A 21687-nucleotide genomic window follows, 5' to 3' on the forward strand; every position below is an offset into this window, starting at 1 on the left:
TTCAGTTTATCTGTCCCAATTCAGTGTGTTGTTTTATTCTTTGGAAAGTATTCAAATAAGAATACTCACAATTTACATTCTAATATTTAAAGTTTATATGCACACTAAATGTTAACCTATCTGCAGCAACAAGCATGAAGCATATCTATAATTAAGTTATTTCCTTTCTGTTTGGTCTCCAGCGGTTTATAGTTCTGTGCAAAATGCTACAAATGAATGCAACTGAAACAATAGAAAAATTCTAAACATCAGTCATGATCACAAGGATGGTGGTGGTAGCTTTGGTGGACATAACGCTTCCTTTTGAGGTGTGAGCCATCTGTATGGGTTCTTGCTTTTAATGCGCTGCCAGTTGGAGGCCATTATGATGAATATGCCACCAACACCACTTCCTGAAACTGAGAAATTGTAGTGCAGCTTAATTATGGACAGTTTGGAATAATGTGACATTTGAATGGCATGTAAATGAAGTAAAGGGTGGGGGGGCAATTGTGGCAGCTTTGCAATTTTTTTTGAGTCCCGATTGCTTCTGAAATCTATTTAATGGTAATTCAGGGCACTATTCAAAGCCACATACTGGCAGCGGTGGCTCAGGAGTTAGAGTCATCCACTAATCAGCTCCTCCAGTCTGCATGGTGAAGTTTCCTGAAGCAAGAAACTAAACCCCAGATTGTCCGTGATGTATCTATCGATGTGTGAGTGTGATAAATAAAGGCCTGTATGAATGAGTGGGTGAAAGGGGCTTGTAGTATAAAGCCCTTTGAGTGGTTAATAAGAGGGAAAAAGCACAATATAAATGCCACTCTTTATTGTCTAACCAGGCAGCGATAAAAAGAGTAGAAAAATAGACATTCACGTTAGTAATTCATAAACATTCATTTAACTTTTGCAGCGATTTATCCAGATAAAAGTCATCTTATCTCTCTGATTATCTTAATGCAAATAATGGCATTAAGATAACTATCAGGATTTCCTTAACTGGTAGGTTTTAGACAACATCACACACTCGCCTGCCTTAATTCGTCATGGCATATATTCAAGGTGCTGGAAACATTCCTTGGAGACTTTGGTCCATACTGACATGATATCATAATACAGTTTGATTTGCTGGCTGCATTTGATCCATCGTGCAACTCTTCTATTCCTTTACATCCCAAATAAGTGTCTTTGTGGGTTACTTTTGCCTTCCTCAATTTTAAACAAACCATAAACAATGCAAAGTTTTTGTCTCAAGATTTTTTTTAAATTACATCTTCTCACTAAATGCAGCAAACGTATTTTTAAAAAAAAACATAAAACTAGTTTGGTTTATCAATTAGTAAAATTACAAAAATAAAAATAGTCTCTATATTGACGTTTCTAACGTAAAATAACAGAAACATTTTATTTACTTTTACACAGAAAAAATATAAACATAATATGCTAAGATGCTTTCTTTATTTAAAAGATATAACTACTGAAAACTAGCTTTATGCTGTACAAACATATCAAAAATGTGATGAAATTAGTGTAAAATAACACAAAGAATGACAGAGGAAAAAGGAATTTTACTGTAATTTAACATTGGTTTGTTTATTCATTAACAGACATGTTGTGAAATTACAGAGGTTATCACCACAAAACTGGTGGAAAAATTGTATCAATGTTTTTTTATGAGTGTATAAAATCTGCAAGTATTGTGTCAAAAGCTATCATTACGCTAATTTCACAGTTGATGTATTTCATATTACCAAAATTGGTAAAAGTTTAGTAAAGTAATAACAATAGAAACTATTGAACCAACTCTTCCCTCTCATGATATTAAGAGGAGAGCGGACTTGCTAGCAATGCTAATGGCTGAGGTGATGTTAGCCGTTTTAGCTTTTCAGCTACCTGTACAAAATAATTAGCATTAAGCAGTATGACTCTTTGGATTTAGACAGATTTATCTATTTACCTATTTAAGTGTCCCCTGTTCCCACATTTGTTATTCTTTCTCTCGGCAGATTCATTATGACTTGTTGGTGTCAAGGGCTAGTGAAAAGGTGAGTTTGCACCATATGCGTTTTAGGGATGTTCAGAAATTACACTTATATTTACGTGAAAACCCTGAAAGATTATATATATATATATATATATATATATATATATATATATAAAATGAAATTTGAAAATATAGAATGAAACACTTGAGTATATAGAATGAATGAACCTCATGTTTAGAGTTGAGGTTTTTCTGAATTTTCTGCCTTTACAAAATGGCATCAGCTGAACTATTTCAGTATTTTGAAGATTTTGAGTCTATATTGCGTCAACTTGAAGATCACATTTTCATTTCTAGCTCCCAGAATATTTTTTAAGGATTTTTTTGTTAAATTTTTTTTCTTTTTTTTTACGGTGCACATTGTGAGATTTTGTTTTAATAGTTCAAGACCTTATTATGCAGGGGGGTGGCTCTGGCTCAGGTAGAGCAGTTTGTGTACTAATTGGAAGGTTGGTGGTTCAGTCGCTGCTGCCCCAGATACTGAACCTCGAGCTGTACCCAGTGCATACACAGGAGTGTGAATGTGTGTGAATGTTAGACAGAAGGCACTTGGACACAGAATAACATGCTTGCGTGAATGGGTGTGTGAATGGATGAATGCGGTATGTTGTATTAAGCGCTTTAAGCGCTCAAGTAGACATAAAAGTGCGAAGAAAAGCATTATATTAGAACCAGTCTGTTCACCATTTATCATGCACCCAACAGTAGTGAGATGCATACTGTTTCCTGGAATGTGCATGCATGGGACACTGTAACAGCATAAGGATCCCACAATGCAATGCAGACAAAACATATAATGCACTGAAAAATATTCACTGTAGCTGAGATCCAGTGTCAATAAGACTTTAGTTTAAGTGTTCATACTTGATTTTATTGTTTACATTTGTCAATAAATCAGTGGAGCATCTCAAACAAGATCAAACAAGGTTGTTTTAGCCACTGGCAATGTGTCTAAAACAAGAATAAATAAACTGGGAGGGGCACTGTCTCAGATTTTGGAGTTCTAATTTAGACAATACAACACATTCATAAATGAATATCTTACATCATAAAGTCTAAATTATTTTCACTTGTAAGGTTGTTATTTAAATAAATCTAACTTATACTGAAATCACTTACTTTCAAAGCAGCTGTTCTAATTTCATCTAAAATTGAATCTGACTAAAAGTCCTTACTGTAGCCACTTTTGGTTATAGTTTGGTGACTTTCACAGTGTTCTCTTTGCTCTCTTCCTTTTCTGACCTGCGTGTGAATATTGTCAGGATTACTGGGATGAAAACAAGGCCGTGAACCATCCCGATAAACATGACAAGAAAAAAAATCTTAAAAAATGTTCTAAAGGTGTTAAACTTTGATACAGACAACACTGACACCCCGAAAATGGTGGACAAGCCACCTTGGAGGACGGGGAACCCCAGATGTGTGAGAGCATCCACAGCCTTTGCGTTAGGATCCGTCTTTTTGCTGGAGACGAAGGCGTAAGACACGTGAGCGGAGAAATCGACAGTGAAGCCAATGCAGACGGTGAAAATGATCATGGATATGGAATCCAGGCTGATGTCCCAGAGCGCCATGAAGCCGGTCACGCCTACAGTCACTGAACCAATCGAACAAGTCACCAGAAATGAGCAGATAGGCTTAGGAATGAGCAGGAGAGAGACGATGAACATCACAGCTGCGATCACACCAACATTTTTGATCGTGCTGCTCACTACAACATCATACTGGTCAAAGAAGATGAATTTCTGGTTATAGACTAATAAAGAAGCTGCTCTGCAATCAGCTGAGGTGGACCGAAGTGCTTTAAGTGCATAAAGTTCCATGCTGCCACTGTCAATATCAACCATCTGTACGAAAACTCGGGAGGCGTGGATGACATCTCCGGTGATGTTCACATCTTGCTGGTAGAAAGGGAATAATTCAAAAAAATGAGGGAGATTTTTGAGGAAGGCATCTTTATCATTAAGGGTTAAATTATTTGCCTGCCCATACAACAAATAAGAGTCCAGCCAGGATGAAAAAATGCCTTTATCTACAATGCGGAGCCCTTTAAAGTCCTCCACGCATGCCTGGAGTTCGTGCCGCTTGGTTTCATCCCAGTATGGAAAAGGCTCACTGATAATAACCATCACAGATGGGCCATAATCATAGAAATAATGCCGATCCTTCCTGTTGAATGTGTTAACAAGGGAGTCATCAGCTGCCAGGTCGTGAAGCTCAAACCCCTGCTGTACATGGAGGCATCCATAAATGCTTACAGCTAAATATGCCACAAAGAAGAAGATCACCATTCCCTTGACCCAGGGTTTGATCAAAAATGGGCCGTAGTAATCCTTAAAGAAATAGCTGACTGGTTGCATCTTCTCTGCTCCAGTGCTCTTATCAAAGTCACCTCCCACGCAGCAGATGCTGTATAGCTCAGAGCGATTTTTAGGTCTGTCTGATGGGATTCGCTTGCAGGTCAGCCAGTGCCTGTTGCTGCCTTCCCGCCGCCCATTTAAAGCCAAGAAGGCTCCAAAGAAGGTGATGGTGTAGATGTAACAGAATATGATTGAGGTGCTGGTGTACAAGCAGAAGGCCTGCATGGATGGGAAGTAAGACTTGACACCTATGAAGAACTTGAGAACATCGGTCACAGCGGTGATGGTGATGGGCATGATGGCTTCTTTGTAAGTGTGAGCCATCCTCTTTGGGACCGGGTCATTCACATGTGTGTGCCGCCAGTCAGACACCATTATGAACATGTTGTTCAGACCAATTCCTGGGAAAAAAGTGATAACAGTTCATGATAGTTTTACGGTACTCACATGACTCACATGTTTATAAATGAATAAAGTCACCACCTTATAAAACACCACTGAAACTTTTTTTATGTTGTCACCTTTATTACTTTTATTACACTTTTAATTACTTGGCTGGTTTTGCACCTCCAGCTAAAAGCTAAAACTAAAGTGTGGAAGGAAAGAAGCCAAGAGTGAATTTTTCTCACCAAGTAAAAGGAAAACGGCGTTTGCGACGGTGATAACAAACGGCACTCCGATGTAAAGCAGCAGGCCAAAGCCAGACAGAACTGCCAGCACAGCGGAGAGGATACCGAAGACAGCCACCCACACCTTGTTCCTCACATTGTCCAGCCTGCCAAGGAGGAATAAATTGTATTTAAATCCATACAGATGATAAAGATAACAGTGAACTGAGGGCAAGGTCCAGTTTTTCTGGGCAGCCTGTAAAGGATCATTGTTGGATGTTTTATAACAAAACAACTTCCTAAATATGACCTTTTATTGTGGATGTTCTTACAATTTGTAAAGTGAAGCTTGTAAAAAAAAAGCCTGTTGTTCATAGTTAATACAGAGGTGGCAACACCTGACACAATCTGAGCCATAAACCTGATAAACAATAGCTATCACATGCTCTGAAAATGTCCCGTCATAAAAAGAGAAACAGAAGGTAAATATACTGACCTGATTGTTAATTATTATCTTTCCGTGTTACTCAAGTTATATGTTATATTCCCTGTTGTTAATTATTACCTGGTTAAATATCCAGGAAAAAAAGATACGTGCCGCCTTAAAAATCTGTGGAATAAGATTATAAAAAATCTACATTTAAGCTAAATATAGAAATGTAGTTTTTTTTAAGAAAAATATGGAAGATTTCATAAATGTTTTTTAAATTGTATCTTCAGAAAGTAATCATTTGGTAAACATGGGCAGTTGTATGTTAACCTAACATGTAAGACCATGTTCTAATAATATTTTTATGTAAATTGAAAAGTAAGTAAGAATTTTACTGATTAAGTGCACAGCGTGTTGTTGATTAATTGAAGTTGTTAGTGATAATAAGTCAAGAAACTTTTAAAGACTCTACAATAATACAGAGAAAATCCCTTTGAGAAGCCACTTGGTGACAGTGGGAAGAAAAAACTCCCTTTTAACAGGAAGAAACCTCTGACAGAACCAGGTTGAGGGAGGGGAGGCTATCTGCTGTTACCAGATGGGGAAGAACTGCGGAAGCGAGTCAGAGTAATATTACCAATGATTAAATGCAGTGTTGTGTATAAACACAGAGTGATTGAGTAAAGATTAAATATTTGGATGCATCATGGGAGCCTAGAACTAGCAGTGTGACTAAAGGAGGATTCAGGGACACCTGATCAAGTCCTGCCTATACTGTACGTGTTGTCAAAAAGATAAATTATAACCTAATCTTAAAAGTGGGGAGGGTGTCAGTCTCAGAAAATAGAGGACATTTCATGTGACATGAACTGTTTTTAAAAGCACTGTTCACCATACGTTCTTATGTCTTCAAACAGTTTGAAGATAGAGGCATCAGCTGCTTTAAATATGAAAAATGGAAACAATGTTTGGCTCTGATAAAGGTAAAAAAAAAATGCCTCCGATGTGTAACTCTGAAGCTCTAAAGCTCGGTAATTGAGATTGTGTTTCTTCAGTTGGATTATAAATCAAAGTGCAATAAAAACTTTTCCAAGTACAAAAGATTTAAGTGAGACATTATTGCTCTTTACCTCAAGACAAAACTAGGCCAGCAGCTTCTCTCTTTGACTAAGCTTCTGGCTGTAGCTTGATTTTCAACAACTAAGCATGTGAGTCTTATCAGTGTTTAATAGGAGGGGTGATAATTTGCACATGTTTTACAGCAACAGGAGCTGGGCACCTTGTAGTAATTGAATCAGTCATTAACTCCTCTATAGGAGGAGTTATTCTAGAGTCAAACGTGAGGCCATCTAACAGCTAAAACTGAAACTAGATCATGAGACATCCAGATCCAGGCCTCAACCTGACTGAAATGGTGGGACTTTAAGAGAGCTGTGCATAGATTTCAATGAGCTGAAGCAACGCTGTAAAACAATTGCTCACGTTACTTCAGATTATTAAGGCTAAAGGTGGTTTTACAAGCTTCTGAATCATGGGGGTGTAGTTAGGTTTCCACACATTGCTTCAGATTCAACTTCAGCTTTTTGTTTGCTAAATTAATAAAGACACTGTTATACATTGATATAGATCCTGGTTATTCTTCACCTCAGGCTGTATTTCCATAACTGTTAAGTACCAGATTAGTTTTATTGTCCTTAGAATTTAAAGAAGGTCTATTTCTTTTTACTAGAACTGTAACTATGAATTCAAACTTCTTAATCTACATGAAAATAGCTCAAAACAAAAAAAAAAGTTAATTGTACTGCACTACATGTAACCTGACCTGGGTCAGACAAGCGCTCTGCATCCTGGATTTTGCCACTTACTGCGTGACGGTTGCTGATCACTTCTTACCTCAGGCAGGATATCACAGAGACGGTGACAGCACAGCCATAAGCGATGAGGAATAGGGGGAAGCCATCTGTGGTGTGGCTGTCAATCTCATCCTGCTTGGATTTCGAGGTGTAGTAAGACACCTACAAAAGAGCACAGCAGAAGGAAGTCAGCTTGAGCGTTTAAGTCACAAAAAATGATTGCACATGGAAGTCCTGGCAGCTGTTACATCAGTGTTACTCAACAGTTTGGATTTAAAAGGGCAGTTCACCCATAAAAGTCAAATATTTAGATTTTTCCTCTGGCCTGTAATGCTTGCCTGTTCCTCCACTTAGACTTTTCTACAGTTTACTTCCAAAAACTAGGAAATTCAATCCAAACAGTCTATCTTCTCATGAATATAATGCACTATGTGATAGCAGTACAGTACTTTTACAAGAAACCCTGCAGAAATGTTTTTTGTTCTTCAAATCATACAATGTTAGTTCAACAAGGAAATCTTCAGACCTTGTAATGAGCATGTTTAATGTTGGAACACATCTGCCAACTAAAAGAAATGTGTGCATAGTTCACATTACAACCATTTTCAGGTTATAAATGACTCTATTATTCAGGAATACTTTCTTAATGGCTCAGTTTGTGATTATTCCATTTTTGTAGTTTCCTTTCATCATGAGATCAAGAGCTTGGTCCGCATAGCCGACAATAAGTCAGACTCGTTTCCAGTGCATGATGGACTCTGCCAGGGCTGCCCTTTGTCACTGATTCTGTTAGTAAATTTTATGGACAGAATTTCTAGGCCTATCCAAGTGGTGGGAGGCTTTCACTTGGGTGGTCTGAGAATCTCATCTCTGCTTTTCGCAGATGATGTGGTTCTGTTGGCTTTATCGGGTGATGGCCTTCAGATCACACTGGAATGGTTCGTGGCCAAGTGTGAAACGGTGGGAATGACAATAAACACCTCCAAATCTGAGGCGATAGTCCTCAGGTGGCGTGCCCACTCCGGGTCAAGGATGAGATCCTGCCCCAAGTGGAGGAGTTTAAATATCTCAGGGTCTTGTTCATGAGTGACAGGAGAAGGAAGCGGGAGATTGACAGATGGATTGGTGCTCCGGCTGCAGTGACGCTGTACCGGTCCGTCGTGGTGAAGAAAGAGAACCCAAAGTAAAAGCAATGCTCTCAATTTACCAATCAATCTACGTCCCTACCCTCACCTATTGTCACGAGCTGTGGGTAGTGCCCGAAAGAACGAGATCGCAGATACAAGCGGCAGAAAAGAGCTTCCTCTAAGAGAGGACTCCACTTGGCCCACTGAAGATTTAAAAAGTTATTTTCCAAAAAAATACAGGGGGAAGACATGAACTAGTTTGTGCATAAAGTGTGAGAATGTCAGTGTCAAACAACATAAAAGTAAAGTAGTTATTCCTAAATCATATTTTGTTTAACTAAATAAAATGAGGCTTAAAACTAGAATTACATTACAATAAGCTGTTAAACCATCACTGATAATGGCATTATGAATTAAAAACACTGTAACGTGACATTTTGTGGGGGTGTTTTTGCATGACTTTGGTATTTTTATGGAGTTTTTCCATGCTGTTGGTAAAGAGAACAAACAACATAAAAAAGGACAATAAAAAAAGAAACAACCACTCAGTGTGGCTGGTAGTTTTCCACTGCTGATGGCACGTACTTGACCTTCATCCAAATTGTCTTTAACTCAAGTAGAACATTAAACCGCACAATGCTTCCAATGCTTCTTTTTTGTCAAAAAGCTTTTGGTGGCACATTCCAATGAAGAAAATCTTTCTGTAGTCGGTCTGTGGTCAAATGTATCTTTCTGTGATCATTTTATGTTGCTTTAGTTTTGTGATTGAGGTCATTGTTTTTGCCCCAATTTTTGCAACCATGTGACTGGAAGAGTTTGGGCTAGAAGCACAAGTCTGCACAAAACTTTTTTATTTTTCAAAATTTATGAAAGATTTATTAAAAAATAATAATACTCATTACTAAACACAAAAAACATCATTTGATGGCATTGTTAAAAGTATTTGTGGCTTTTGCAAAGCATTTCATCAGTCATGTGAAAAATAGTTAATCGTAAATGCACATCGAATAAATACACCCAAGAATCTCTGTTTGCGTTTAAGCATTCAGAGAGGTTATGTTACTTGCTTCAACTTTAAAGTTTAAAAAGAAAATGAATAATAAAAACATGAGTAATGATGTGATACTCACATAAATGTGTTCGCTGTCTGTGTTGTCTGATAGGAGCTTTTTAAATTCTCTCAGCCATAATTTTGAGGCTTCAGCTGTGCTTTCCCGATCATCTAAGTAGTAGAAAAGTTTGACAGCTTCAGCATTTCTGACTGAGTCGCTATCATCTGTAATAACACCACCCAGCACTGCACCTAGAAAGAGTGGAGTAGCTTTGTGCATGTGGACTGGATAGGTGATGCTGGTCTGATTGGTTAGACTGTAGCTGAGGATTTCCAGGATGAGGTTTGAAACACACTCTCCGTTGGCTCTGGCACACAGTTCATTGAAGCCCAGTCTTCCATTGTCCACAGTGATATCAAGGATCTTATTGTTAAGTGAGATGATGTCCTCTAAAACAAGTGTGTCCAGTAGATTACGGCTGTTCCTGGCCATAGCAATGAGGGATGCAAAGCTGCCCTTGTCATACTGTCTGTCTTCAGAAAACATGGAGTAATTGTAGGGAAAGTTTTCTTTCACAAAGGCTCTGGTTGCCTTTGAGGGTCCTTTAGTTGGCGTAAACTGGCGCTCAAGACTATTGTCCTGTCTTCCCTCGAGAAAAATGAAACCCCCGCTGAGTGCTGCTGAGAGTAACACAGGAACAATGAAAAAATATAATGGATAGGATCCTACTTTTGATCCAAGATTTTCAAAAAGCCGTGACAGAGGCTTTGTCAGGCAGTCAGTGCGTCTAGAATCCATCCTTAGTGTTGCAGGGCAGTGACACGGATCTGTTGTGACTGCACACTTATAAAGGGTGTCAAGATAAGCTTAATCCTAATACTTATTGCTTCTGGGAAGAGCTACCCTTATTCCAGGAAAAACAAGATGACATGCAAATTATTCAGTGTTCAGTTTTTATTCTGTGACAGTAAAACGATAAGGCAAGCCTTTAGAATGATAAAAGGAAACAAGCTAATTAGTGAACCTAGACAAGGATTACCAAATGCTGACCTTGCTCTGACTTAATGAAAATAACCAGGGCAGTGAAAAATCCGATTTTATGACATTATGTTGCAACTATACCTGTAAAACTGTGTTATAACTATGTGACTTTATAACTAAATTACTTTGTAGTTGTGTCATGTCACTAAAATTACTTAAGTAGACTCAATGCTGAAGACAAACAAGCTCATAAAAAAATTTGATTACTTCTTAAATTAGTTAGTCATATCAAAGTATCCCTTTCTGTGAAGACTCTTTTGACATTTTGAAATTTAAAATGAGTGGTCAAAGCATTTCTGTTACCAAGCTGTAGCATGTAGCTCCTCTCCTCCTCTCCCTTAGCTTCCCTGCTTAGCCTCTTATGTCCTTGTCTAGTCTCGTGTTTTTTGTATTACTTATCCCTGGAACATTCTCTCACAGTCCGTTCTCTAAAACCTAAAAGAGGAATTATGGATTTGATCAACTGGTCCCTAAATGCAATTGACACCCCTTTCTCAACGAGAAGTTTGGCCTTGGGTGAGCCTGAGTGCTGAAGATATCTACCTATTCGGAACCATGGTAACAGGGTTCTGGCGAATCAGAGCTGGCTTGGCCCTGACTTATCGAAGAATTAAGAAAGCGAAACCGGCTGTTCAAACCCCCACAAGGCTGCCCGCTGGGATTGAAACGATGGGAAGAGGTGAATAAAGCCTTGATTGATTTCACTGATTGATTGATTAAAGTCAACTCCCTGTGAACTACTTGAACCTTCCATTGCTGCTGCTATGATGCAACCTAAATCTCCTGTTATGACCATTTGTACCCACTGACCTTAGGGAACATCGACTTCTATGTCAAACTGTCCAGATGCTGGAAATCCCCAGAATTACCACAAACACTCTGGTTTGTGGTACTCTGGTCTATAGTACACTTCTACAATACATTTTGTATCTCAAAATGTACTATAGGTGTATGAAGGCTTGCAATTAGCTGTGAAATTAACATAAATTCACACTTTTCTCACACAGTACCTTTGTCATGTACTTACATTTGTTGCTCCCAACCCAAACACACCTGGCCAGTGACCAGACTAAACATTATCACGTGGTTTGTAGTGACACATTTTGGTTCACATGGAGTTTTTGTGACCACAGAGACTCGTCCTCTGACAATTTTTAATTGATTGTAATTCATTATAATATATTTATAATTCAACTGCACGTGCACCCCAGGCAGTGTCCTTAAAGTCAACATCATAGAACTATGACAGGAATGACTATTCGGTCATTGGATTTCCAGCTAACCACACCTGATTGTAACCTAAGCTTCACACTAAATTTACTGTACTGCAGTGTTGTGGATTTTGTTATGTATTTGCCTACAGAGAGTGATTCTCAACCAATGCAAACGTGCTTCCATGCAGTCCAAATGCACCTCACTCGACGTGGATGGCACTGGGCATCAGTCAACAGGAAACAGTTAAGGAATTGACAATGAAGTTCACCAGGAATGGGAAAATTTAAACAATTGATGATCAAAAATGTTCTGCGAACAACGTGCAGGCAGTGTTCCAGTCAGTTTCCTTCCAGCTCTTTGTGTCTTCTAACCTTGCTCTTTTCCATGATGGACCAACAACAGCACTTAAATTCAATAGTTGCACCATAAACGGTGTTATAGATGCTGCCTTCATCTGACAACAGATGTTCAGCAGGTAGACAGGCAGTTCCTAGCTGGGCACAAAATGCCGTGGACTGCCAACGTGCTACCACCACTGAACTATAATTTCCCCCATAATGTTTCAAGGGACAACTGAAGGTCAGTTATAAAAATGTGTTTGGAATTTAGCAACACACACAAGGTGTGAAAATCCAGGAGGATTAGTTTTACACTTCCAAGCTTGTCTCCATTGATATCATTTAACCCCTGTCATTCAGCTGTCAGTCAGAGCCCTGCCTTCGAGCCACAGCTCATATCTCATCTTGCAGAGGTCCTTCATGGGGTCATCAATTTCTCATTCTCTTGGTGATTCTAGCAGACAGTTGGCAGAAGACTGCTGGAGACATCAGTTAAATCAAATCTTTTCTTCAACTTGCCTTTTGTCTTTAAGGCTATTAAAGACTGTAAACAATAGACACAAACACTGGTGTTTGTTCTTTAGCTCTCAGTTTGCATCAGCATGCAAATGAGTTGTTCCACTCCAAAAGCTACCATCTTCAGATGGATGAGTAAAAGTTGACACTTTCATTAGCTTTTCTCTCCCTCCTGTGTTAGTGAATGTGTTGCAGAAAACCAGGAAAACCTGGCTTCATTTGATGTTGACAAGCAATGGTTCTACTCTGAGCTCCTCACCCTACCTCTAAGGGAGAGCACAGGCACCCTTCAAAGAAAAAACATTTCTAAACCAGTCATGACGACCTTTGTAATATCATAATCGTATCATTAACGAAAATCAAATGACGAAGATGAAAACCCAAACCTCCTAAACCCATACAATGTTTATATTAAACTTTATTATTAATGGCTTTCCACCCAAACACTCTCACCAAAGCACGCAACCAGCTGCCAAGAATTTAACTCAGATCTTTGCAATGGTGGGCGAGTGTTTTTACCTTTGCTTCAGTACCAATATTTAGTGCCAGAATTATATGCCAATGCTTTCCTTTTTTTTAATGTGCCAAGATGGACAAGGATTAACTGTTCCCCCTGTGGGTTTTATTCTTGGCAGAGTGGAGAAGACTCTGAAATAGCATTTATTCAAAGCATCAAGGGACAGTAAAATGACACTGAACCAATGCTAATGACTTTCTGTGGGGATGTTTGAAGCTGCAGTTCATTTATACAACAAATGAGTGTAAAATTTGAAAAGACAGGGGAAACATTCTATATTTTTACACACATTAAACTCAACCATGGAAAGGCTTGCAGTTTTAATTTGACTGTGCCACATTGCCAGCCACTTCATTAGAATTGCTATTGTAAATATCATATCAGCCAATTACATGGCCTCAAGAGAACATGCTAAATTTCAAACCAAGCATCAGAATGAGGAAGAAGGATCTCTTAACTGGCTTTGAACCTGGCATGGTAGCTGAATCCAGATGGGCTGGTCTGAATATTTTAGGAACTGCTGATCTACTGGAATTTTTACACGCAATGCTTTCTATGGTTTACAGGGAATGGTCATAAAAAGAGAAAACACTCAGTGGGTGGTAAAAATACCTTGTTGATGCAGTAGGTCAGGAGAGAGTGACCAGATAGCTTACAGCTGACAGTAAGGCAACAGTAACTGAAATAAACACTTGTTACAGCAAAGGTATGCAGAAGAGCATCTCTGAATGCACAACATGTTGATCCTTGATGCAGAAGACCACACAGAGTATCACTTCTGTCACCTAAGAACAGGAAACTGAGCCTACAATTTGCACCATCTTACTTGAATTAAATTAAATTCAATTAAATTAGCTGAATATTATTGCTGACCATGTCCATCCTTTTATGGCCACAGTGTACACATCTTCTGATCACTGTGTCACAAAGTTTAAATCATCTCAGACTGGTTCCTTAAACATAAGAATGAGTTCACTCTACTCAGATAACCTCAACAGTCATCAGATAGCAATCCAACAGAGCACCTTTGGGATGTCTGGGAAAGGAAGATTTGAATCGTAGATGTGGAGCCGACAAATTAGCAGCGACTGTGTGATACTGATCACGTCAAAAGGGAACAAATGTCTGAGGAAGGTTTTTAACACCTCATTGAGTCTGTGCCATTAAGAATTCAGGCAGCTCTGAAGGCAAAAGGACAACACCACTGCTGATCGGTCTGGCCTGGCCCTGCTGAGATCCTCCTTGAAGTGTTTTGTTTTTTGTTTTTTTTAGTAGCTCCAGTGCTTCACCAATCGTATTCTATCATTTTTAGTTGTGTTTAGTTTAGTATATATTCTTTTTTTTTGGCGGGGAAAAATCCCAGTTCCCAAACCGACTACAGCTGACTGCAGTCGTGCAACACTTCTTCATAAACACCACAGGTTAATAAATTACCTGGCAGTGCTGTTGTTTTATAGGTTATATAAAGAATCTTTATAAAAGCAAGCAGCTAGAAGCAGAAGCACAATCTCAACATGGTCCACTGGATTTTCTTTCTAAACTCCTGCGATGCATTCATTTCTTCTTCTCTTTTCTATTTCCCTTCACTGTTAAAGAGGAGTTTCCATTATGCCAGTGGTTCACATTAAAGAGATGGGAACAGGCTGCTACCTGCAATTCTCCTTGCTCACCCAGCCGTGGGTCACTAGGTGCTGAGCGACAGCTGGCTGTCTCGTTCCCTCCACCACTCACACACACTAACAGTCACACACCTGCACACCACACTCATGTGGTTCCAGACTCCTTCCCACCCATTCTTTACATTCACCTGCCAAGCAGCTTTATAAGGCCAATGTTCAGAGCGATACAAACCGCAGACACATAGGTGACGCACAGAATCAGTGCAGTGTGTTCTGTAATATATTCATGCATAGAAAAGCGATCAGTCATCCTGTAAGTGTGGAAGAACAAACACACACACACACACACACACACACACACAATGTAAGCAACGACAAAGTGATTGTTAAGAAACAATACTGACTCGGTTAGACTTTTCTGATTGAAAAACAGTGGGATCAAGTTAGGAACACCAATGCAAGACTAAAGGTTCTAATAATGAATTACGACATTCCCTTAAATAACAAAAGAATAAATAAAAATGAAGGTTTTATTGATGTATGATGTTTGATACAAATTTGAATGGGGAATACAGTCAGGGGCTTTAAATTTGTGTGTTTTGCCCCTTTTTTATACACTCTCAAAGTATGAGTGTAGGAAGTACAAGACAGTCATAAACATGACTGTGCTAAAAAATACAAACAATAGCAACTACAGTTAATGGATAATGAAAAGGCAATCAAATGAGCTGATAAACCATAGCTCTAGAAGACCTAATAGGTACTACACACTGTGACTGTGATATTAAAGTGTTAACCAGATTGCCAGTTACTATTACAGAAAATACTTCTTCTCACTTCCTGCAAAGAGAGATAGTGATCCAGATCAGAGGGCATGCTAGCAAAGTGCTTTGTCAAATCCGGCCTGACTTTCCATCTATTTTAACAACTGCAGCCATAAGCAATCCTGCAGATCTATGAAACGTATCTTCCCCCTTCCTCTTGCCACAGCTGCTGAGGCAGCACCTGGATTTAAATGACTAGACTCATTTCTGAACGCCTGATGGTGACAGCTGAGGATGGAGAAATTACCCACAGACCTGTTTCTATTCTTTCTCATGTGAGAGGCATCTGGGAAGAATAACTGTAAATTGTTTCATTCCTTTATAACCACCACCTTAACAAGTTCACGTGCTGCATTCTTATCATCAAAATCCACGACGATACCATACAGTAAAAAAGTCTTTGACCACTTGTAGTTTGGTGATATTTTGTTAAGGAAATAGGAAACTTTAGTGGCCTTCATGAATAGTTCACAAGGACATTCACAGCTCTTCATGCCTTTTGTTTCTGTTCTCAGTCAAGATGATTGGGCCCTGAGGACACCAGTTAATGATCGATGGCGCTCCATTGTTCTTTCTTCTGTCCAGGTATGTTTTTACTGCACTGGCAGTGTGTTTGGGACCATTGTCATGCTGATAAATTAAGCCGTTGATAATTAGACACTATTCAGATCCATGGTGGATCAAAATCTGAGAAAATTTGACAAATCAGTTTTGACAAGATCGCCACCTTTGACTGAAATGCTAACTCCAAACCATGACAGAGCCACCATCATGTTTTACAGATGCCTGTAGACATTCTGAAAAGGGTCATGTTCAAGGACTGGACTGAAAATGGGTGAAAAAGCAGTCAATTACCAAAGATCTTAGAAAGCCCTTCAGAAAGGTTGGAGGACTATTGCTCAAGACCACTTTTGAAACAACTGCAAAAAAGTCTAGCTCCTTGGAATTAACAAATTTAAGAATCAAGTGATGGATTAAGACTTTTACACGGTGCTCTATATGTCAGAAGTCTGGTTTTTATGACAAAAAAAGCATTTTCTAGCTTATCGAGCAACTATTAAACTCCTCCAGGTTTACATGGTCAATACTGGAAAAAACGCAAATTACTAAGAAAAGATGAGGTGAATAAAACATCACTTTATAATTAAAAATGATTTAACAGTCAGATTTTATTACTGCAGAAATGTGTGATTAAAGTAACAATATTGATTTTTACACCATATTTTACTGGTATTTGACCTTCCCCCTGCATCTACATCCATATACTGTTGATGAACGCAGCAGTAGCCAAGGGGTAGACATCCCCATCTAGTGAGCTTGGAATCCAGACTTTCATGAGAACAAATGTTGCATAATCAATAAATGAGTAATAAAGCTGTTTAAAGCTCTATTAGAGTATAATTTGTGTAAAATATGTTCATTTTTCTCAATCCTAGGGGCTCAGACAGATTTACCTTTTTAATTTGTCTTTAAATGCATTTTCACGAGGTTGCTCGCTCATTTGTTTCCCTTTATTGACATGTTAATCAAGATTTTAGGTTTTTTCTTTTGTAATGTGCAGGGGTGCACATAAGTGGTGCACATTTGCTGTCAAAATAAAAGACTTGCACCAGATAAGAAGTTGCAACGCGCGTTTGCGTACATATAAAAGGCACTGTTTTTGTCCGCTAGAGAGGGATTTTCACAGCACATTCTGCACCACATCTCTGTGCGTTCATCATTTGTTTGAAGCCAGCTCACCTTCTGCAACCACTTTTCCGAGTATACGCGCTTCTTTTGCGGTTCGGACTCCTGATATTTCTTTGGAGGTGGAGGAACACCAAAGTAACTGGTTAAAGGAGCTTCTTCAACATTTTTAAGAGTTCGAAACACATGTCTGTCCTCCTCCAGAAAATCTTATGTACACAAATGCGCGTTGCAACTTCTTATCTTGTGCGCGTTTTTTATTTTGACAGCGAATGCGAACCTGCGGACCACTTATGTGCACCCCTGGTAATGTGTTCTGTTTGCAGTAAAAATCAAGTGGATGAAACAAAGAGGACAAAGAAAAAGAGTACTTTTGTAATTTCTGGCTAATTACTTGAAGCTGGACATCAACAAAAGCTGGGATCATTTTACATAACTTTTAAGAAGGAGTCCTGTATCATGCTCTCCACCTGGTCTACCAGCACACTGTACTCTGCTTCACAAATGCTGTGTTTCCTCTTGGCACTTTCTTTCAGGCATTTTATCATCTCTCTGTGCATTTCTGGTCTGGATGCAATAAGTTCCAGCTTCTTGAGCTGCTCAGCGGGATCCTCTGGAATATTTGGGATTTGTAAAGCTTTGAACACAGCGGGAGCAAATTTCCCATAGTGAGCCGTGGAACAAAACACTACGGGACACGAGCCATCCTGCAGCCTATCAGCGACGAATTTAGCCACAGCCGTGTGTGTGTCCATGACGTAGCCCGTCTGTGTGTGAACTCTCTGGATGGCGGCCAAGCAGTCATCCTCAGAGCACCAGCCAGACAGCACTTCCTGCTGAATCGTGCCAAGAAGAGGCTCGGGAACCTGAAAGTGCTGCTGTCTGTCTAAGCGTGTGAACAGGTCCTTGACAAGATGGCTGTTTCCGTCGGAGACGTGGTAGATAAACCTCTCGAGGTTGGAGGACTTCAGGATATCTATAGCGGGGGAGTGGGAGAGCATCAGAGACCGTCCCCGAAGATCGTACTGGCCTGTCTTGATAAAGTCAGTGATGACACGGTTGTGGTTGGATGCACAGATAACTTTTCTTATCGGGATGCCCATTTGTTTGGCGTACACAGCTGACATGGCATTGCCAAAGTTGCCAGTAGGGATGCAAACATCAATGGGATCGCCGAATTTGATGACACCATCCCTGCACAGATCCAGATAGGCTGATGAATGATAGACCACCTGAAAGAGGAGAAAATGTTAGTAAAACTTTGCTTAGTGTTGCCAAAATAATACTGCCCTTGTGACTGACTAAAAATCACAGACTTTTAGCAAGTAAGTGAATTCCTGAAGAACAGCAAAACACCTGGATCAAACTTTTGGTGTTTTCACAACAACAGAATGGGAAACACAATAAAATTTCACTTTACAATAACGTTGTATTCCTGTTTCTGCATTTTAAAGAAAGACTGCATACTGGGGTCATAGTTTGAAGTTTAGTTCCACTTCCTTGCAGCACAAACCAGAAATGGACACCACTCACCTTCAAAATCAGTTTTTTAAAACACGTTGGCTGCAGCTCTGAAACAACCATTTTTGGTAACCATGGAAGTCTGCTGGCAACCAAAGCAATCACAATGTTGGCTACGAAAAAGCTTATTAAGATGTAATGTTATAATTAAATGCTTATATTTATAAAAATCAATGTCTTCTTGCAGCGACACTCGGTGATCAGCAACCTACCTGTGGCAACAGGCGTGCCCAGTTGATGGAGTTGCCGGTGCTGAGGACTGTGCCGTACTCTACAGCGAGATGCCCTGTCAGCCCCGCCTCCCCAAACATCCTCTTGATATTTCTCTGGCAGAAGTCAAAGTCTGACAGGACGCTGACACCCCTGGCATTGCCCTCCCTGTAGCTCATCATCTGGAGCTTCTGAATCTCACTCACTCCTCCCTCCGGGAAGAACACCAGGACGCCGGTGCGGTGTCTGTCAGTGCCGCTCAGCCTGCTGAAGCCACTGAGCACTGCACTGCCAGTGTCTCCAGATGTGGCTACCAGGATGAGGTAGTTGCACATGGGTGGGAGGCAGTAGGCGAAGAGCTGAGGCATCAGCTGCAAAGCGAGGTCCTTGAAGGAGGCGGTGGGGCCGTGAAAAAGCTCCTGAATGTACTGATTGTGGGCGAGGTGTTTTACAGGTGCGACAGCCTTGCTGCCAAAGTTTGACCCATACGCCTTGAATATCATTGTTCTGAGATCCAAAGCAGAGATGTCCAGAGGGTGGATGCACTTTTCAAGTAAAACTAACGCTCGCTCTGGGTACGACATCTCAACTAACCTCTGCCATTCGCGTGTGCCTATCTTTGGGAAGCCATTTTTGGGAACATAAAGTCCTCCATCTGGAGCCAGACCCTCCACAACCACATCACTAAAGTATATTTTCTGCTTGGACAATCCTGCGCTATCACATCGGGTTGAAATGAATGTTTCTTCATCACTTTTCTGGTATCTCTCCACAGCTTTCAGCACCTTCTCTGCTACCTCCTCCACTGTGTCTCCTGTTCCACACAGCACCCTCACATCCAGCCATTTCTCATAAAACTGTTTCCTGTAAAGCAAAATGTCCCTCATGGATACCCCTTCCTCCTGGCCCACTATCCTGTTCACCTTCATGCTGGTGAGTCTCTGTAAGATGTCCCCACTGTCCACATCCAGGTAGAAGACCAGCCCGCTCTGTTTGACATGCTGCATTGCTTCAGCATGAAGAGGATTAGAGCCCGTCAGGGAAACAACACACCCAGAGGCAGAGAAGTTACACAAAGCTCGACCTTCTTCCTCCAAGAAACACCTTCCGCCAACTGCTGCCAACTTAGCGGCAACAGGCATCTTCCATGCCGTCTCCAAGACATCATCATCAACATCTATGACAGGGAGTCCCAGTTTGTGGGCCACTATCTTCCCCACCGTAGTTTTTCCTGCTCCCGGAGGACCCATGAGCAGGATGTTCTTGTCTCCCAGGCAGGTGGATCTGGCGGAAAGCCATGATTTTTGTGTAGACAGTGAACTCAGGCACCATTTGGCAGCTCTTATTGGAAGCTGGCTTGTATTCAGTAAACCCATTCAGCAATCAAATGACAACTGCCCTTACCCCTGTGAAAAAGAACATATTTCAGTTTTCTTTCTTTCTTTTTTTTAGAACAATGGTATTCTAAGATTATAGTACACCTAAATTTACAAGTCAGCATGTTAGCTTTTTGACAGACCTTGAAAAGTATTATATAATCTTGTCACACACCCGAACATCTTAAAGATAAGAAGACACCGTTCTAAAATCATTATCTCTTCCATTTAGACAATAACTCTTATTGCTTTTACATTGGCCCTAAAAAGCCATACCAAAGCTGTAAATGTAAACAGAAATTTTTCTGATTACATAAGATGGGTAATAATAGACCTACCAAGCATATATGCAGTTACATTGCAAGTACATTTAAGTGCATTGACAGGCACACCTCCCCCTTTTTAGTCACATGCACTGATGTCCAAATGTGGTGAAAACTGTCCCACTTTAGGCACAGCATTTCTATGCCTTCTCCCTCATTGTACACAGCGAGAGGCTCTAATTTACAATGGCAGCGAGATGATTATCAGGCAGAAGAAAAGATAATATCTGCTGAAGATATCAGTATCTGATTACTGGGAGGTGGGGTTAACAAAATATCAGATAACATCATAAAAACAAACCTCCGCTTTGATTTTATACAAGTTGGTAAGCTTGTATAAAACAAGATAAAGTGCATCTGTCCTTCAGATGCCTGATGTGAGTTTTAACCTTCACACGCAAACATGTGCTTTACCCCATATGCAGTCTGCGGGGGACAAACTAGAAAACTCGAATTCATTGCAAGAACTTTTTTTTCATAATTCGTACAGTTCAATAGTGTTCAACAGCAGCATAAAAAGTATTTATTTGTTTTTTTAACGTAGGTCAGTTTGTTTCATTTAAATGGACCGTTAAGGTATAATTACAGATATCAGTAGCATGCTTAGATTTCTGCTTTCGAAGTTTAGAGAGTTAGCCGAGGAATTTACAGACAGCTGCAGTTGTAATTGCCAAGCTTATAAGCTTTGATAAAATATCGTAAAAGGCTGGGATAACTTCTCGGCTTATTCAGGACACTCGCAGATGACCGTAAATGAAATTGAATGAGCAATACACTTACGCAAATAACGACTTTCCATAAGCTCCACCTGTTAATAAATGACTTTGTAAATTACGTAATTCTGTGATCGTGTTAGTTTACACAAGGAAATGAACTCTTTGCTGTAACAGTCTCCACAACAGTCGCCATAAATAACTATGGTGGGCCTAGAGGGACAAAATTATATTTATCACTGGAAGCAAAAAAAGAAAAGAAAAAATGCTTAACTACATATAAATTCAGCGACGTTTTAAACTGTAACCAAACAGCTTGGAAGTTGTAGCAAACA

General features: G+C 39.8%; 2 protein-coding genes across 2 annotated transcripts; both read right to left on the bottom strand.

The window, feature by feature from the left end:
- Positions 1-2272: 2272 nt before the first annotated feature.
- On the bottom strand, positions 2273-10251 carry LOC113028712 (patched domain-containing protein 3). The gene is made up of 4 exons (XM_026179094.2): positions 9532-10251; positions 7315-7436; positions 5013-5158; positions 2273-4784 (listed from the first exon to the last, which is right to left on the bottom strand). Exons 1-4 carry the CDS (start codon positions 10249-10251, stop codon positions 3214-3216), a joined length of 2559 nt encoding a protein of 852 aa, XP_026034879.2. The 3' UTR covers positions 2273-3213.
- A 4960-nt stretch (positions 10252-15211) lies between these two features.
- Positions 15212-21555, bottom strand: thnsl1 (threonine synthase like 1). Its single transcript, XM_026179653.2, has 3 exons — positions 21420-21555; positions 18943-20346; positions 15212-18441 (listed from the first exon to the last, which is right to left on the bottom strand). Exons 2-3 carry the CDS (start codon positions 20314-20316, stop codon positions 17638-17640), a joined length of 2178 nt encoding a protein of 725 aa, XP_026035438.2. The 5' UTR covers positions 20317-20346; positions 21420-21555; the 3' UTR covers positions 15212-17637.
- Between the last annotated feature and the right edge of the window lie 132 nt (positions 21556-21687).

Source organism: Astatotilapia calliptera, chromosome 9, assembly GCF_964374335.1.
Source record: "Astatotilapia calliptera chromosome 9, fAstCal68.1, whole genome shotgun sequence".
NCBI lineage: Eukaryota > Metazoa > Chordata > Actinopteri > Cichliformes > Cichlidae > Astatotilapia > Astatotilapia calliptera.

Excerpts from the sequence above, each read along its gene's own strand:
- LOC113028712 (XM_026179094.2), bottom strand. The coding sequence starts at position 10,251 with ATGGATTCTAGACGCACTGACTGCCTGACAAAGCCTCTGTCACGGCTT. Across the intron at positions 5,159-7,314 it reads TCTGTGATATCCTGCCTGAG|GCTGGACAATGTGAGGAACA; the intron begins GTAAGAAGTGAT and ends CCTCCTTGGCAG. Across the intron at positions 4,785-5,012 it reads CGCCGTTTTCCTTTTACTTG|GAATTGGTCTGAACAACATG; the intron begins GTGAGAAAAATT and ends CTTTTTTCCCAG.
- thnsl1 (XM_026179653.2), bottom strand. The coding sequence starts at position 20,316 with ATGGGTTTACTGAATACAAGCCAGCTTCCAATAAGAGCTGCCAAATGG. Across the intron at positions 18,442-18,942 it reads GGGCACGCCTGTTGCCACAG|GTGGTCTATCATTCATCAGC; the intron begins GTAGGTTGCTGA and ends CTCCTCTTTCAG.